This window comes from Rousettus aegyptiacus, unplaced genomic scaffold (assembly GCF_014176215.1).
Source record: "Rousettus aegyptiacus isolate mRouAeg1 unplaced genomic scaffold, mRouAeg1.p scaffold_m13_p_6, whole genome shotgun sequence".
In the NCBI taxonomy this organism is placed as follows: domain Eukaryota; kingdom Metazoa; phylum Chordata; class Mammalia; order Chiroptera; family Pteropodidae; genus Rousettus; species Rousettus aegyptiacus.
Window position 1 is genome coordinate 96,828,544 of NW_023416309.1, and position 18,492 is coordinate 96,847,035.

Below are 18,492 nucleotides of genomic sequence, written 5' to 3' on the forward strand. Positions count from 1 at the left end.
TTGCCCTATAGCTCTACTCCTTCGGAGGGTGGTTACACTGTAAACAGGGTCTCCTTTCTTAGGCTTCTTGGGAGGGAGACTGATGTGGGCCTCTTACTGAGCAAGTGATTTTGTCTGGTTCTTACTTGAGAGCTAGAGATTCTTTCTGGCTCCAATTGTATTGACAACAGAGATGGGTCCCTTTGATGTCAGCACTGAAAGACCAGAAGAAAAATAAGCCGTGAGATGAACTCAGAAGACTGGCAAAAGATAGGACAGAAAGAAGGGGAGGCCATCTGAAAAAGCTAGAGAGAGGCATACTCCTTAAAGTAGGAGACAGGGTGTCTGGGAGAGAGAACTTGACCTTGGCCAGCAGGGAGAGGATCTAGAGTGATTGCTTTTCCTTCTCTGCTCTGTCTCTGATGTTGCTTTGGATGCCAGATGATATGGATGTAAGAGAGCTTGGTTGGCTCTGCTTCAATAGTCATACAGGTCAGGTGTGAGGATCAATAAACTGGAGATCCAAAGTCAAAACGAGAAGGTTTTTAAGGCATTTCAGGTACCTCTTTTGAGCCATTTAAGTTTTTTTTTCCTGATTTATATTTGAACTTGAATTAAGTAGCTTCTTAAGCTTCTTGTGGTGACCTTTATAGCCTTCTATGATCCTCAGTCCCTATGTGCCAGTGGCCTGCATGGTTAGTTTCTTCTTGGAAAATTTAGCCCTTTGTCGACTTTAGAAAAGAATAGGGTCTCCCCATGAGAAAATGTGGGTGGGGTGCTACTGACTTCATTTCATCCCTAACATTGGCTTTTCAAGTGAATGTCCAGACAGTGATGGCTTGTGTTGAGTACTCTTGCTGGATGGGAATACGTTTGAAGCAGAGGGCCTGGCCTTTGTTCCCTGAAGCAGGAAGAATTAGAAGTAAAGAGAGGGTAGGATTTCCTGTTGGGGTCTGAGCTGTGTCCTTCTTGTACAATCTGTCTTTGAATTGACTCCTGGCTATCTTAGAGAGGAAGGGGACAAGTGTCTTTGACTCAGCTCTTCGGGAACACCTAGGACATGGAAAAGACCTTGCCTCCTGAAAGCCAGCCACCCGATGTTTGACCTAACCCATGTTCAAACTGGGAGTTATTATTCCCAGTCCCAAGGATAGACAGTTAGAGAAGAGAGTTCTTCATGTGGAACTTCGGAAGTAACTTCTCCTTGGTCTCCAGTTAGGGAAGAAGACATCTGAGCCTCAGCTTCTTGGAGATTTGGGGCTAAGCTGGTCCTTGGCCCAGGTCCTGGAGGTCCTTGTAATTCTCTGACACTTTCCAGAGTAGAAGTACTGTCTGGCTTGCTCACTTTGGGGCGTGGGCTTTTGCTTTCTGGAAGGGAGCCACCCAAAGGTCTCTGGACTGAAAGGTATGGCGGGTTCTCAGGGGCTGTGGAGAAAACTACTTCTGTCTGAGTTGCTGTTAAAGCCAGGAGGCCAGATTCCTCAGATGAGTCTCCAGTTCCCTCCCAAGGACAGATGTCTGCCATAGTACCCTTTATTTTATTTCCTTCTGGATCTGTGATTTCCCATTGACAAAGCTCTGCCATTTTGTCCCCCACACTGCTTGCTCCGTGGGGACCGACTCTGGGTTGGTCAGTGTCTGCAGCCTCTGGATGGGAGAAGAGCCTCCCTGACCCCATGCCTTCCCAGGGGCAGACCATTTCCTGCTCTCTGCTGCCTTTTGCTGCTGCTTTCGAAAAGTGTTCTTCAGTGCATTCAGACCCTGCATTTTGAAGGAACAGCTCTCCTTGCCCTTGGGGTTCTCTCTCCACCTGCTCTGGACCCCCTTCTTCTGCTACTGCTTGACTCACTTCCCAAGGGCAAATTTCTGCTTTCTTGGCAGAAGGCACTTCTTCCGCTTCCCATGGACACACTTCTGCCACCCTGGCCCCCATACCGCCTGCTGCCTCAGGACTGCCTTTGCTTCTGTCAGAAGCTTGTGGGGCTGTCTGTGGAGACAGACCTCCACTATCTCGACTCTCCCAGGGACACACAGCCTCCTGCTTCCTGTCTGCTCTCTCTGGCTCTTCCTGAACTGCCACGACTTTGGGGTCTGGTTTTTCTGGGGCTTCCCTTTTCTCTTGACATTCCCCTTTTTCATCCTGGCTTGACACCCCTTTTTCGAGGATTCTTGTAGTCACTTCCCAGGGACAGATTTCTGCTTTGGCACTGCTGTCAGATGGATGAGCATCTGGGACAGGAGTGTCCCATGGGCACACCTCAGCGTGCTTGTCCCCAACACTGGCCAGTTTCTGAGAGTCAGCTTTTAGTTGGTCAGGGCACTGACCATCAGGGTGGGAGGAAGAGCTTGCTGGGGCCATGCTCTCCCATGGACAGATAGATTGTAGCTGATTGCTTGCTTTTCCGCCATCTTCAGTAGTGACTTCTGCCTTAGAAGATGGAGCTTTTTCCTGGGTTATGTGTTCTTGGACAGAGCTGGTTTGGGGGTCTCGTGCCAGGTCCCCTTTCTCTTCTGCCTCATCACTGACCTCCAAAGAATGCCTTGCTGCTGCTTTGCTGCTTATGCTGCTGGACAAGTCTGAGACCTCAGGGGCCTGAGCATTGGGTTCCCTCAAGTCCTTCTCCCAAGGACAAATAGCTTCCTGTTCTTGACTCAGCTTTGTCTCCCCTTTTAATATGTCTTTTTCCAGGTTGGTGAGTCTCCCCTTTTCTAGAGTTTTCTCCCTCTGCCCTGCTGAACCATCCCTCATCTCTTGTTCCATTCCCTTCCCAGTAGCTCCTTCATTCACCTTCCAGGGACAGATCTTGGCTTTTTCACTGGTAGACGATTCCTCCATTTCCCAGGGACACACTTCAGCCGGCCTGCACCCCAAGTGGTCTATTTCCTGGAATCCAGTTTTTAGCTTGTCAGTGTCCACAGTGTCAGGAGGCTGAGAGGAGCCTCCTGGGTCCGTACCCTCCCAGGGACAGGCCACCTCCCACTCCCGGGCTGGCCTCTCCAAATTCTTTGGAGCAGTAACAGCTATCTCGCCAGGTCCAGAATCTGCAGAGGCCTTTCCTGTAACAATTGGCAATTTCCTAATGGCCTCAACTCCCAAAGCCCGTTCCTCCCCTGTGCCAGCACTCACCTCCCAGGGACAAACCTCTGCCTTTGTAGCAGGCAGGGTGTCCTCCATGTCCCATGGACAGACTGTGGCAGTTATGCTACCCACACTGCCTGACACCTGGAAACTGGCTTTGGGTCTGTCCGTGTCTTGAGGACTTGGTTGTAGGGAGAAGCTGCCAGGGTCCACACTCTCCCAAGGACAGATTGCTTCCTGCTTTTGGATCTGTCCCTCAGTTTTTTCCCAAGAGGTGACATCCTTTATTCCTGATGTTCCAGGCATTTTCTCCTTATCCTTTTGAGAGTCTTCTCCTTGGTGTGCCTGTTCTGATGTCTGGTCCTCTGTTGTTCTTTCATTTACCTCCCAGGGACAGATTTCTGCTTTTACCTCTGGCCTTATGTCTTCCTGTGGACACATCTGAGTGGCTCTGCTCCCTCTGTCGCTGAGGAGCTGGCCACTAGCTCTGGAAGAGGAATCATCTAGACATGGGCTAGGCTGCCCAGAGGCTGTGCTCTCCCAGGGACACACCGATTCCTGCCGTGGACTGGGTGTTTGCCCTGCTTTCTCAGTCCATTCCCCCATCGCTTTTCTGGAGGCTTGCCCTTCTTCCTGAAGAGGTTCTCCACCTGTCTCCTGACGCAGTATTTCCTTTCCCACTGCCTCATCACCCAGCTCCCAGGGGCAGATCTCTGCCTTCCGGATAGCAGGAGCCTCTCCTGCCTCCCATGGACACACCTCCGCGAGGTTACTGCTCAAACTCCCTGAGCACTCGGGGCTTCCTGGGGCCTCAGTAGAGACTGCTAAGGGGCCACGGAAATCGGTGCTCTCCCACGAACAAAGAGACCCCAAGTCTCCTCCCAGTTTTTGTTCTTTCCAGAAGGTCGCTTTCTTGGGGGTTTTCTGCTTCTCCTGGGGGAGCTTCTTTACCCCCTCCTGGGACAGTTTCTCATTCTCCCCTTCACTTGCCTCCCAGGGACACAGCTCTGCCTTGGCCATGGCAGGTATACAAGTTTCTGGGCCTATGACTTCTCGCGGACACTTCTCCACCTCCCTGGCCTCCACACTGCTCCCTGCCTCAGACTTGCTCTTGGTTCTGTCAGAGTCCTGATGGGCTGACTGAGGTGACAGACTCCCAGAATCGGCATTCTCCCACGGACACACTGCCTCCTGCCCTCTGAGCAGCCTCTCTGACTTTTTCTGAGTAATGGCAACCACATCTTTGGGCTCTGATTCTTCCGGGGCTTTACCCCTCTCTTCTTGGGAGTCATCTATATCTTGTCCTAATGCCCCCCTCTCAGTGGCTCCTTCACTCACCTCCCAGGGACAGATTTCAGCCTTGTTGCTACTGTCAGGCTGACATGTTTCTGACTCGGCAACTTCCCAGGGGCATACCTCTGCCACCCTGCAGTCAACACTGTCTAGGGGCTGGAGGCCAGCTTTGAGCAATTCCCGCCTCCCTACAGGGGCTTCTTTTGCTCGGTCAGCATTTTTGTCCCCATCTGTTCCTTGCCTGACTCGCTTCAGCGTGCTAGGCCCTGTTTTACTTGCTCTCTCAATTTTCCCATCCCCTTGACCTTGGGATGTCCTCCTGCCTCTGTCTTCTTGTTCCCTATTGCCCACCTGGAGCATCCTGCTGGTCTGAGCATTCTGTTGGTTCTGGAGGGACTCCTCATCTTCGCAGGGGGCAAGGGCAGCCTGCTTACTCACCACCTTGCGCCCGCCTACCCTGGGGGATCTGGGGCATGCCCCCACACCCTCTCCTGAAGCTCTACCCTTCTCCTTCTCAGGACTTTCTTCCCCACTCTCCTTCTCTCTGTGTGTGCTCCGAGAACGGGTCAAAGCTTTGATAGCCAGTCCCAGGCTACGCACAGAACCCTGCTGAACAGGGGTCTTGAGGCTATGAGATTTAGAGAAGGCCTTGGGCTTGTCCTCATCCATATTATCAGCTTCCCCCTGGAGACGCTTGTCCTCTGTGTTCATCTCATTCTCTCCAACACCCTTTTTCTCTACTGCAACAGAGAGGGCTCTCCAAAGCCTGGCCCGAGCTGGGGCAGGGGAATGGTTGCCTCGCTCGGGCCCCGAAGGGCCTTCTTGAACCACATTTTCTTTCTTGACTGGCAGTTCTGCATTCTCCCATGGGCAGATAAAGGTGAGTAAGCTAGAGTTTTGGGGCTGTATTGGGATTGGTGCTAGGGCAGGGGCTGGGGCCAGGGATGGAGCTGGTATGAGAGCTGGAGTCAAGGTGGAGGTAGGAGACAGCATCCTTGGTTCTCCTAGGCAGGCCGCAGACAGGGTCATGATGGGTGTGGAGATCTGGTGCTGGATGGGTGGGTGAGGCAGCCTTCTCACAGCCTCCTCCTGAAGCTTCCCAGAGGAGCTGTCCATGCTGCTGCTCTTGGCAGGGGAAGGTGGGGCTGACAGAGGGGCCCCGCGACCTCTCTCCAGCCTCCGGGATGATAGCCTCCGAACTGGGCTCGGGCTCGCTAGGGCTGCCTCTGCCTTCTTTCTCTCCTCTCGCTCCTTTGCCTGCCTATACGTCTCCTCCAGGTAGGCCTGGCTGGCCACGAGCAGGGCCTTTTCCCTGGAGCCGGCCATGACACTGAGCGACTTCTGCAGGGAGGTGCTCCGGGCTCTGGGGGGCCTCTCTCGCACCGTCAGGTTGTGGGCGCTGACTGACCTGAAGCCCAGGGCAGGGGGCCCCTCTAATGACTCTCGGCTCTCTCCCCGCGGGGCCTTCTTGGCCAGCTTCCTCCTCAGCAGTGAGTCTTGGAGAGGCGGCTCCTGCTCCCTGTGGTGGTGGTCGCGGTCATAGGTGCTACGGGACTTGCGCAGGGCCGGTGGCCCCTCCGGTTCCTGGAGGCTGCAGCTGAGGAGGCGGCGGCGAGAGGAGCCGGGCAGGCTGCCGCGGCCCTGGGAACTGGAGTCCCGGGAGTGCTGCCGGGCCAGGGCCTCAGGGAACTCAGCCAGGTATCTCATGATGGAGCGGCCCAAGCCCTGGCGCGAGCCGCCCCGCTTCTTGGGCAGGTGGGGGTTGTTAGCAGCCATTTCCTTGGTCTTGTGGACCTCGAGCTGGGCGTAGAGCTTCTTCAATTCGTCCTAGGTGGAGGGAAGGGCAGGGAGAGCGAAGCTGACATTGAGAAGGATGGGCTCAGTATCTCCATCCCCTGGCTCCACTGTTCTCCCCTTCAGCCCTTATGGAGACCATTTTCTCAGGGGGATCTCTTTCCCACCAAGCTGTGTCTCTTTCCTGCTTTTAAACCTCTCAGAATTCACCTCTCCACTCCTCCACGACCAGCGCCAACCTGGCTCCCAGTCGGACCCATGCAGCCGTGCGGAGGCAGCGTCCAGTCCCCTCTCTGGGGCTCTGTGGTCTGGTGGGAAATCACCAGCTTGGCGGACAAGAAATGGGTTCAAGGCTGCTGACCCATCATGTGCCTTGAGGCTATCTTCTTGACCCTCTGAGTCTCTGCTTCTCTAAAATAATGATATCTGGCTGACTAGTATTAGCTTCCTTAAGAGGATTACATGAGATTGATGGGACTAGTGAATGCAAAAAGTGCCATATTCAGGTGTAAATAATGGAATGACTTATGCTTTGGAGTTCTCCCAGAGCCAGCATAGAGAGAGACTGGCTGTTACTCTACAAAGCGGAGGGCCAGGGGCGATGTGGCTGCGGCAGTGGCCTTCACAGTCTCTGGACCCCTGCTGGATTGGGGTCTCAGTTCAGCCTATATCCAGGGGGCAGGAGGCAGGGCAGGCAGAGCTCAGAGGGTGAGGAGGACACCAGGGGGAACGAGAGGCAGAGGCAGTTGGGACAAGGAAGGAACTGGGAGATGTAGATGAGTCAGGTGTAGAAACGGGCCCCAGTGCAAGAGGAGGGGATGGACGAAATGGCTTCCTGGGGTTGTTCCTACACTGTGGGTTTTATGAAACTGGGTTTAGACTGCCAGGTCTCCTTAGTTACTACCCACTGAGCCTCTCATTAGGGTTCCTGAGAAAGGGGATCCTGGTGTGGAAACCCCTGGTAGCTACTCACTGCCTTAACTGCTGAGCCCCAACTGGCCCTAGTGTCACCAACTGTCCCAGTATGCTGGGGACTCAGGGGCTTCTTAGTCTGCCCCTTGCGATGCCCCTGCTGTGTGGAAGCGAGGAACATGGGGGTGGGGGACGTGAATTAGAGTTCTACTCATGGCTCTGCCTCTGACTTGCCAAGTGCCTTGGGCCTCAGGGCTCTGGGTTCTGGGACTTTTGGGGTCTTTTCACTTGGGTGGTGAGTGGCCTCCTTTGAACAGAGTCAGAGAAACAGCTTAGGGCAGTGGTGGAGAAGGGAGGGAGGCGAGAAGAGAGGGAAAGACAGGGGCAGCACATACCCGAATGTCGCCGGCGTCCAGGCTGCGCTCGCTCCAGGCTGAGGCGATGCTGCTGTCGAAGTAGGAGCCTGAGCGCTGCAGGTCCAGCTCGTCCTCGTATACTTCATCCACCATCTCCTCTCGAGGAGGAGCCCCCGGCTTCCAGAACTGGCCAGGAAAATGGGTATGATTGGGAAAAAGACTCATCTCGGCTCACTATCCATACCTCCTCCGCCTGCCTCATGGAATATGTCTTTACTTCATTAATGTTCACCTCCCCCTTATTCAGAATTCAGAGGTCTGAAGAGTTTTACTTCCTTTCATCCTCCCTGACCTTCTCTAGCTCAGAGACCAGTGGGTCTCAACCTCCTGCTCCCACAATTCCTAGCCATGTTCCTCAGCTCCCCCACCTCTCCCACTGTAACTGCTTCTGTGTTGATTTTCAGAGTCCGCCAACCCTCAAACTGTGTTACAAGGACCCTTCCAGTCCTAGTTCTTACTTCCCTTGTCCAGGGATTGGAGGCAGAGAGATAGTAGCTTCCTTGAGTAGGGCCCCTGCCGATCAGCACCCACTCACCCCCAAGGTGTCAGCCTCACCCTGACGCAGAGGAGGAGCTACAGCAGCAGCAGCAGCAGCAGATCCACAGTGCTCCTTACAAAGGGGGGGGGGGAGGGGGGCACTGCCTTACATCCAGGACAGGGAAGGCCTCACCTTAGGGATGAAGATCAGAGCCAGAGTGGTGCTGACTGTGCCGTGGGTGTGGAAGAAGAAGAGGAGGAGGGTCCAGTCCGGGTGCAGAGAAGGAACCAGCAAAAACCTGAGAGTGCAGTGGGAGGGGGGTCCTTAGCTGTGGGCAGCCGTGGCCTCTTCCCCAGCCCCGGCCCTGACCTCCATGGAGGTGCTGGGTGGGGTGAAGAGGGCACTCTTTTTCCTTCCTGCCCTCTCTGAGATGTAGGTACTACCTCAGGGCTCAGGTTAACTTCCTCCTCTGTGAAGCCCTCCCAGACTACTCCAGCTTGCCTTCTCTGGCTGCCTATAGCACAGACTCATGCTTCACAGCTCTGTTATGGACTGTCCTGTGGATGGATTCTGTCTCCACCACAGGGCCAGGTCCTTATGGACACATAGCAGGCATGCTGTTGGGACAGCTGAGATGTGAGGAGGAAGAAGTCAGGGAGAGCTGAGCATGGATGGGATGGAGCTTCCTCTCCTTGTGTGTTGGGTGAGATATGGGGTAGAGAAAGGTATCTGTGGGGGCAGTGGGAGAGCTACAGGTGGGGGGCCTTCCTTACCTCACTGAGGCACAGCAGTGTTGTAAGAATGGCTGTGGATAGGGGTTCCCTCATCTTGGAGAGGTGAGGAGTGGTGTTAGGGGGGGAATGAGTGGTGGGTGAGCGGGCCCATCCTCACCTGGCTGCGTGGAAGGCAGCGGAGAGCAGCAGCTCATTGTGCAGGGCGATGCCCATGTAGCGTGGCTCGTGGAAAGCTGAGGGCACAGCCCGGGTGGCGTAGCAGAGGAAGCTGCCCCAGGACAGGAGCAGCATCTCCGCTGTGGGGAAGCAGGAAGGGACAGAGCTGGCACCACCTCAGCAGCCAGGCCACCCCTTTCTCAGTAGGGCTTGCTGTGGGGAGCCAGGGCCAGGGGTCTGGGTACAAGGCAGGAGGAACAGGACCAGGGGACCATGGTGGGGCAGAGCCCAGGACCAAGATGAGATGGCTCAGACAGAAGCAACTCACCCACAACCATGATATAGTCCCAGCGGTCATGGTGGCAGAGGTAGAAGTGGCGGCCCGTGGGAGTGTGGCCTTGGATCACCAGGGGCGTGTGCAGGATGTCTCGCTCCAGGACCCCCACCGTCCACACAGCCAGGAAGCCCAGCACTAGCAGCAGGAGCATCCCCAGACGCCGTAGGAGCCGCCCACTGCTCAGGTGGGGGCCCCTCTGTGCGGTTCGAGACAGAAATAGCTGGAGCACTCTACAGGGGTGAGGATGGTGGGTCGAGGGTGAGGGGGAGATCCAAGGAGAGGGAGCCGGTTCCCTGTCCTCTGTCCATTGCTCCTCCTCCTCCACACATACCTGTCCTCCCGTCCCTTCCATGGTTCACTGCCTCCTCACTCTCAGAAAAGTTATGTTTGGAGGAGGAGACTATAGTGATGGGGGCAGGCCTTGGGGGCACAGGGGAGTGGAGCTGTAAGAGTCTGACTGTGAAGAACTCCATTCTACCAATCAGTTGGGGTGCCTGGGAGTGAGCAATGTGACAGCAAGGTCTGCCCCAGCGCCTACCTATAAAGCTTGAGTATAATGGTGCCGTAGACAATAGTAAAACCCATCAGCCGGACCCAGCGGAGAGCGATGCAGCGGAATATGCTGGGCTTGAAGTACAGGATGAAGACCTGGTGGAGAGGAGGCAAAAATATCTGCTCTCCACTGTACTTCCACTATGCACCAGGCCTATGCTAAGCACATTGCCGATCCTCCTAACAGCCTTGCAAGAGAGACATCGTCACCTCTATTCTGCAAAGGAGCAGCTTAAGTACCAGAGAAGTTAAGTAACTTGTCCTAAGTAACACTGTGGGTCATAGAGCTCTTTTAAACCTGGACCGTTTGGCTCCAGACCTCACTAGGTAAGTCTGCCATTTGTGGATCTGAGTAGGGGGATTTGGAGGTCTCCGAATCCCCCCAAGAGGGCAGAGAGGAAGAAGCATTCTGGGGTTTGGAGGGTGGTAGGTTGGGACTGTGGGGATCCTGGGAGGTGGGGATCAGCCTCTGGCCACAAACTCACAGGGAAGTAGAGCAGAAGGGATCCAAAAAGGATGGTTTCTAGCAGAACAACTCCAGACGCCCGGATCCTCTGTGAACCCAGGAATAAGAGAGGCGTGTAAGTAGGGTGGTGGAAGGACAGAGCGTGGACAATGATGTGGAAGGGTCTCAGGCCTGTTTTAGGGGTCACTCAATGGCCCTGGGCTAAGGCTCTACCCCACCCCACCAAAGGCTCTTAGCTCTGCTGGTACTAAGCCCGGCTAAGGCCCTGGCTTCACACAGCCCCTGCCACCGTAGCCCCATTCCCCTCCCAGCTCCAGCCTGGGCCTTGCTGCAGACCTGGGCTCATATCAGAGGCTGCCAGAGCTGGAAAGGACCTCATGTGTTCTTCCAAGCTTAGGATCAGACTGCTCCCTTGTCTAGATATCCCCTTCTCTGCCTTGCTCAAAATTCATAGACAGTCTTTCCCATGCCAGCCCAGGGAGGAAAAGTGGGTCCTTTCTCTGAACTGTCACAGAAACTGACACATACCTCCGTCCTTGCCCCTGTCTTGCCATACTGTCATTTACACGTCTGCTTCTTCCATTCTCCTGGGAGTCCAGATCACTTCCCCTAGTACCTACTCATTGTTTTGAATCAAGTCCAATACCTTTATTTTACAGGTGAGGAAACAGGACTAAGGTGGTGAGGCCACTTTGCCTAATGTCATATAGCGAGTTAGGTTAAGAATCAAGACCAGAACCCATTTCTCTCAAATTCTAGTCTTAGGGAGCCTTGGTCTCAAGTTGATGCTAGGGACCCAAGATGGATAGGACATGTGTACAGGAGGGAGATGTGGGGCCTTCTTTGCCTTGCTCTGGCGGCAGCGGTAGGAGACCAGCATGCTCAGGAAGACAGCCAGCATGCAGCAGGCCTGGCAGGCCATCACTGCTGCCCGCAGTGCTGGGGCCTCCTCCACCAGGCAGGGTGTGGCATCCATGCAGCTGGTACAGCCCTCGGCACATGGCTGGCACCTCAGCAGTCTCCCAGAGCTGCCTTGTGGGAATCCAAATTGCCTGGTAGGCTGGGCAGCACTCTCCTCCAACCCTATAAAGAAAAAGATGGGTAAAGAGAGAGAGGGATGGCTGGGGTATCCTGAGATCCCAGCCTTCTCTCACCATAGCCTTCTCCCTGCCCTCCTTTGATGGCCCCTGGGATAGGGTCAGGAGGGGAGGAATGAGGAAATAGGTACTCCCAAGGGGAGGGCAGAGTAACAGGAAGAGGAGATGCCAGGCCAAGGTTCATTGCAAGGTCCACTTATAGCGGATTGGCATGTTATGGGCTCGAAAGGCACAGACACACCCAAACTGGATTCTGCCTGCCTCTTCTACTTCTCTCAACCTTCTGCCCTTGCTGACAAGTTTCCTCCCAGTGTCTCACCCCAGCCTGCCTTCCCCAGATGCTCCCTCCAACCAGCCCAACCTGTAAAAAGCCTGCCTGGCCCTCACCACAGTTACATACATCCAGAGCGGCTTGCCCCGTAGAAGCCAGGTCGGCAGTGACAGAGGTAGCTGCCAAGGACAAAGCCTCGACTCTCCAGAGGGACACACTGTGGGAATGAAACACAATAGGTATTTCCCTCCCGGAAAGAGATGGTGGGTCCATCTACCTTCCTATTCTCGGCATTTGGGTCCAAACTAGGGAACCTCACCAGAAGTCCTCCCTAATCCTAGGGAAGCTTTCTTTTCATAGAAAAAGAAAGCTTTTTCTACCACTCCACTGCCTCTCTTCTCAAAGAGACCCCCAAGGAAAGAGTATAGGGATAGATCACCCTTTTATTCAGACCATCAGTGACAGGTGCCTCAGGTCCCATTTCCTAGTGCCCAGCTGTTGCTAGAGCGAGGTGCTGGTGGCGGGTGGAGGAAAATGGGATGGAAGTAGAGAGAACTTTGAGCCCAGCCACACCTTCTCAGAGGTCTATATCCTGCTTCAAAGGGTCCTCATCAGCCTCCCTCTTTGGCAAAAAAGGTGTTGAAAGGGCTCCAATGAAGGAGCGGCTTCCTCTGTCAGGGGCCATATGGCTTCAGCATAGGACTGCTTTCCCCAGCCCTAATGCCAGGCTAATGCCAGGCTGGTCGGATGCCAAGGCCAGCTCTTTATGCCACCTCCACGCATTAATGTTTACCCAGCAGGGGACAGAGCAGATCTCAGAGCCAGGTGGGGAAGGTGAGCACGTGGATGAGCTGTAAGAAGTGGCTAGGAACAGACCTCATGGGGCAAAGGAATGGGTGAACCATAGGAGGTTTCATATCCAGCCCGATTTCACCTAGAAAGGTTAGAGGGTGGTGCCTCTGAAATCATAGCCCAGCTTCCTCTCTTGCCCAGACCACTGGAACATGCTCTGCTCCTGCCATAATCTGCAGGATCAGACAAATGCCTGCCTGGAGATGTGAATGTGGCTGGGTTTTGAAGTGTACTAGCAATGGGAGCCTATCTCTATCCCTGGACTTGTAGCTCCAAACACATGTTCCCTGAAGATCAGCAAATACCCAAACCTGCCACTTACAGGGCTCCCTTTGGCTTTGGTTCAGCTCAGGAACGGTTACGAAGCCAGTGTAACTGTGAAGCAGATTAGTGCACTGGCCAGTCCTGGGCTTGCAGGATTACCAGCCATTGCTTTCCATTACCCATATTCTTTTATATCCGTGGCTTTGATTCCTCTAGCCTCTGGCCTGGGTTCCATCACCAATACCAGTCTCAGAGTTCTTCAAGATCCTAGAATGCTCCCCACACCTCAACCAGCAATTCTACTTATTTCAACAGACAACAACTGAGCATTCTTTGTGGGCCAGAAGGAGCCTGGAGCTCTGCTGATATGATATGACAATGAGGTCCAGGAGAAGGGAGAGTGATGATTAATAGAGGGTCAGGAGATGGTCCTGAGGAGGGACCCTAGAGCACCTAGTACCAGAGGGAGAGCAGACAGGGAGGCAGATTGAGATTTCAAAAAATCAAGGTTGATCCCATTTGATTAAAGAAGCTAAGCAGGGTCGAGCCTGGCTAGTACTTGGTTGGGAGACCACCTAGGAAGACCAGGTGCTGTAGGCATAAAAAATAAAAAAATTAAGAGATTGTAAGCTGACAAGGTCCTTGCAATCTGTGAGGTCAACCAAGGGTTGCCTCGCCTAAAAAATAAAATAAAATAAACAAAAAAACCAAGGGTGGCTGTCTCGGGCACAGGGTAAGGGCAGGCTGTAAGTGTCCTTCCTTTTAGAAAGACTGGTAGCCGATCTTTATCTCATTACTAGGAACTCCCTTGAAGCCCTGAGAGGCTGGTGTGCCTTTGTCAGCTGCTCCTGGGAGCTGGGTGGTGGCAGTGATGGGAAAGAGGGAGGGAGGCAGGACCATATGCTCCCCTTCTTATCCTTACCTGGGTGCTGTTGAGATCACACAGGTGCGTGTTAGAGTACCAGCCTGGGCCGCTGGCACACTGATTGATGTCCACGCTCTGAAGATCTACATCCATCTGCACCTGCCCCCTAGGGCAGTGAATTGGCAGTTAGGGGCACAGGGAAGGATGCCAAGGTGAATAGTGTCCTTGGGCCCCAGACTATGGGCAATGCCAGCTATGCAAACTTTAGCACAGTGGCTGCGGTATGTGGAGAGAGGGCACACATGCATTCCATTTCTCCAGTGCTACTAACCTTCAAGATATTCAACAATCAGCATTGTTTTTCCGTGGGCAATAACTCCTCCCCCCCTAGGTTGATGCCTCCCACCCCATCCTCAGCTTTTCAACATCCTAGCATTTCCTGGTTTCTTGTCAATGAATAAAGAGAGGGGGAGTGTCAAGACATGTGGGAGCTGGGGCTCTGATGATCTGTCTGAAAGGGATTTTCACACTTCCCCACTGCACGCGCGCACGCGCACACACACACACACACACACACACCTCAACTATTAACCACCCTTCACTTGGCCCAAACCAAGTCTGAATTGATCATAGCAAAGGAGATATGGATGGAGCAGCCCAGAATTAGGTCTACCTGGCCCAAGGGCTCCCAACCCCTCCCTGCTCTGACTGCGGAGAGAGCTGGAAGGGAGCCGAGCTTTTGCTTGAGCACAGGAACCCTGCTGGAGACAATGAAATGAGACACATAGTGGGAAAAACAATGCTGATTGTTGAATATCTTGAAGTACTATGGCCATTTTCTGCCTCTTCCCACCACACTCCCAGTCACCTCTTTACGTGGGTTGAGGGGGCTCAGTTATTTGAGGAGTATCATAGGGTCCTGGGTCAGAACAGGCAGGACAGTGGAATCTGCTTGATGTAAGAATATAGCCATTGGGAGTGACCCTGAGGACCTGGCCAACTCCTAGACAGAAAGAGCAATGGTTCTTAGCAACCCCCCGCCCCAAAGAATTTTCCTTCCCTTGGAGAAGCCTCCTTTTACACATCTGGGTTGCTAGAGAGCAGTGGGTTTAAGTCCTGGAATGCCCACCTGGCCCCTCCCAGGCGCCTGGTGCATGGATTGTCACTGTCGTCCACACCAAGTCCTCTCCTGCCTTTTCTACCCACACTCAGAGTTGGGGGCCAAGACCTATGCCTGGCTATGCCCACACATCTGTACATACACACAAGTGTATACCTACATATAAATGGACTGATTCATACACAGTTTGTACACTCACATTTGTATGTGTTAACATGTAGTTACAGATTCCCAGAGTCGACTGCAAATACACACATCTGCGCCCCCCAGACATACATGTGCATGCCAAATGGCCCGTGCACAGCTAGCTGGACTTAGGCCCCTCACCTCCACATACCCACAAATGCTTCCAATCCTGCACAAACTTACTTACCTGACCTCCGGGCTGAGGTCTGGCTTGAGTCCATAGAAGGTGGCTGAGAGTGTGATAAGCCAGCCAGGACGGAGCCGTCCCTCCTGGCATTCCAGGAAGGGAGGAGACAGTCTCACATGCTGCATGTCCCCCACATATCCATCTCCCCGTGGCCATTTGGGGCTTCCAAGGCTTCCTAGGTCATTGGTCAGCACCCTTTTCTTCAGTGCAGGTGTGTCGAGGGTCCCGGCTGGGCTCTCGTCCTGCACCTTATTCCCAGACAAGTCCTGAAGCATGGTCTCCTTCCCCATTCGGGTAGCCTGTAGGGCCAGCTGCAGGTGGCTGGCTCCTGGTGGAGGGTTAAAGGTCAGCAAAGCCCGGTGTGCCCGTGGGTCCCCCTCAGCCACGCTTCGAACCAGCGCCTGGTACCACTCCACGTCCTCCTCCACACTGGACTCACGGATGTCGTTGGCTTGTAGCAGCATGTTGAGGAAATTGGCAGCCTGGGTGAGGGTGCCCGCTGCCCTCCAGAGGACTGGGGGGAGCCCTGGTCTGGCTCCTGCCCCCTGAGCTTCGTAGCGCTCACTGCAATTAGCCTCTAACAGCTGTTGGGCATCTCCAGAGTAGAGAAAAGCCAGGGCTGCTTCAGCACCCTCTGGGGGCACCCACATGGGTACAGACCCTGGCTTGACTTGAGAGGACAGCGGGGGCAGAGAGCGGAAGGGCCGCGGACCCCGCAGAGCCCAGCCACAGAGGAAATAGCAGCCCAGCAGCCCCCACACAAGAGGGGACGTGACCTCTGCCCTGGTGCCCATTTTTTGGGGCAGCTCTCAGAGACCTTGGGGTCCAGGCTGCCTGGGGGATTTGGCGGCTCAGGAGAGTGCAGGAAAAGTCTGGCTGCAGTCTGGGCCTGCCTACCTCCCTGCCTCCTATCCTTGCTTTCTCTCTTTCTTTCTCTATCTCTCAGCTCCTGCTTTTGCCTGTTTTTTCTTCTCTCTAACGTCATCAGCTGGCTTCTGGATGTAGGCGTGAGGGCTCTGCCCCCTCCTCTCTCAGTGTGACCCCCCATCACAAACCCTCTTAATCCTGGCACACCACTCTTCCCTCCCCCTCTCATCCAATCTCTAGCCTCCCTCCCCCCATTCTCCACCCTACATCTGCTCCAGAGAGAGAGGGGAGAAGGGAGGAAGGGACCAGTCATTCTCATATTCCTCATATTCTCTCTCTCTCTCTCTCTCTCTCTCTCTCTCTCTCTCTCTCTCTCTCTCTCTTCTCTCTCCCTCCCTCTCTCCCTTCCTCCCTCCTTCTGCCCTTTGCTCCATTAGGAGAAATTGGCAAATCCAGGATGGGGCGCCATAGCAACCACAGATGAGCCCATGCCCCCCTCTCCACCCCTCTGCTCCACTTAGCCTCCTGGCAGCAATTGTGATGGGCATGATAAAGGGCCAAGCTGCATCTCCTGGCAATCTGCTCTGGCTGCCTGTACACCCCTGAAACTGTGCTGCCGAACTGGAATTTGAGGTCGGGGATGGGAAAAAGAGCCCAATATAATCATAATGAATCTTTGTACAGACTGTGGCAGTTCATAAAGTGTTTTCCACGTGCATGATCTTAATGAATCTCCCCCATGATTACATATAGTAAATATTTCTATCCCTATTTCACAGGTGCAGACACTGAGGCTCAGAGACTCACTCAAGATCATTAAGCTGCTCACTTTGAGTGGAGACTTAAACCCAGAGCTCTGACTCCCCTACACTGCCCCACAAACAACCACCACCCTGTTATTCAATCTTAGAGACCTTAATCAAGTTTTATTACAGAGGAGAAAATCAATCCCAGAGAGACAAAGGGACTTCTGTAGTGCCCCACTGTTGTTCATGACGGAGGGGAAGCCTCCACCAGGTTTCCACTTCCCCACCCAGGAGACACCTCTTCTCACACCACAAGGTTAGTTAGCAACCACAGGCAATGGGGTGGGGGAAGGAGAGGATCAAGGAGAAGAGAGTGAACAAAGTTTTGCCTCCATTTCTTTCATCCTCATTTTGTCATCCTAAGCTCTGTCTTCCTTTCTTCATGAAAACTGCCTAATCTCCCTTGTTCTTCCCCATTTTCTTACTGCTCACACCCTTCCCTCTGTTGGACATGATTACTGGGGCCTCAGAGTTAGTACTATCTAAGGCAGCCTCCCTGGATCAGAAGGGTGTGGATTTTTGCAGGGAGGCACAAAGCAAAGCCCCTGCCTGCCTCTCCCTCCCTCTTCCACGCCTTCGGCCTTTCCATTGCTGATGTGCTCCCCACGCACCCATCCGTCTGGCCCCATGTACACATGGGGTCTTTTGGCTCCTTCCCTTCTCATTCTCTGCGACCCCCCCCCCACAACCTTTGATGTCTCAGATCACTGAGTGTGTATGTAGAAAGGGATGGGGTGGTGGTTGCTAAAAACTTCCCTTGCTTTACAGGTGGCCTCTTCAAACAATCTGCTCTGGAATCCTAAGTGGGAATGTAAGAAGTAGAAGGAAAAGAGAGGGGCTAGAGGACAAACCCCCAGCAGAATCTCTAGTGTGTCAGAACTAGAAGTGCCTGTAGCCTTGACTGTTCTCTAATAGAGAAGGAAACTAAAACTAAAACTAAATGTCAGCAAAGTGACCTCCTTAAGGTCACAAAGCCGGTGAGTGGGCACTGGATTAGACCTGTATCACACATCCACAGCTCTCTCGACCTCTCTGATTCTGTGTGCTAACAGAGAAAGGGACAGAGGGAGGAAATGATCTATTCCACATTCTTGGTATGATCAGTAATGGTTGATTAATTGAGGGTCAACAAAACACAATGGGTGAAGACATACTAGTAAGTTGTTTTCTCCCCAAGAAGCTTTTCATAATAATAATAACAACTAACATTTGTATAGTGTTTTAGCATTCACATGTAAGCTTCCATTACAACAGCCCTGTCAGGGAGGATTATTATTGACCTAATTTTACAAATGAAACACAGGTTGAGAGATGTTTAGTTATTTGCTCTTGGTCATATGTCCAGGAAATGACATGACTAAAACTGAAACTAGATGGAAAACTCCAGAGGGACAGAGACTGGATCTAACTTGCTAGTCACTGCCTGGTCCGCTGCTGAAAGACTAAGTGAACCTCAGGACTGATTTACAGTCTCTGAGTTGTTCTTCACAAACCTTTTTTAAACTAGGGTTTTATTACTGCAGGGACCACTTATATAGCTTTAAGTGAAAGAGGTATGTGTAGACACAAAACCTACTCAACAAATACACTCCAATCTAACTCATACAAAGATTATACTTCCTCTGCTCAGAGCTTAATTTTTAATGTTTTTTTTTTTTTCCTCAAGGATCTGGGGAACAGGCATGGACATTTAAGGAAATGGAGAAAGGCAGCATTTCTTGCCCTGCCTTAGAAAGAGCATGTGTGCTCCGGGCAGGTACGGATACCTCAGGTGCCTGGAC

General features: G+C 53.2%; 1 protein-coding gene across 1 annotated transcript; it reads right to left on the reverse strand.

Annotated features, from left to right (window-relative positions):
* Positions 1-1,111: 1,111 nt before the first annotated feature.
* Positions 1,112-15,841, reverse strand: GPR179 (G protein-coupled receptor 179). Its single transcript, XM_016164789.2, has 11 exons — positions 15,039-15,841; positions 13,603-13,711; positions 11,694-11,781; positions 11,044-11,279; positions 10,216-10,284; positions 9,717-9,826; positions 9,170-9,408; positions 8,843-8,981; positions 8,144-8,249; positions 7,453-7,599; positions 1,112-6,178 (listed from the first exon to the last, which is right to left on the reverse strand). The coding sequence occupies exons 1-11, from the start codon at positions 15,830-15,832 to the stop codon at positions 1,112-1,114; spliced, it is 7,104 nt and encodes a 2,367-aa protein (XP_016020275.2). The 5' UTR covers positions 15,833-15,841.
* Between the last annotated feature and the right edge of the window lie 2,651 nt (positions 15,842-18,492).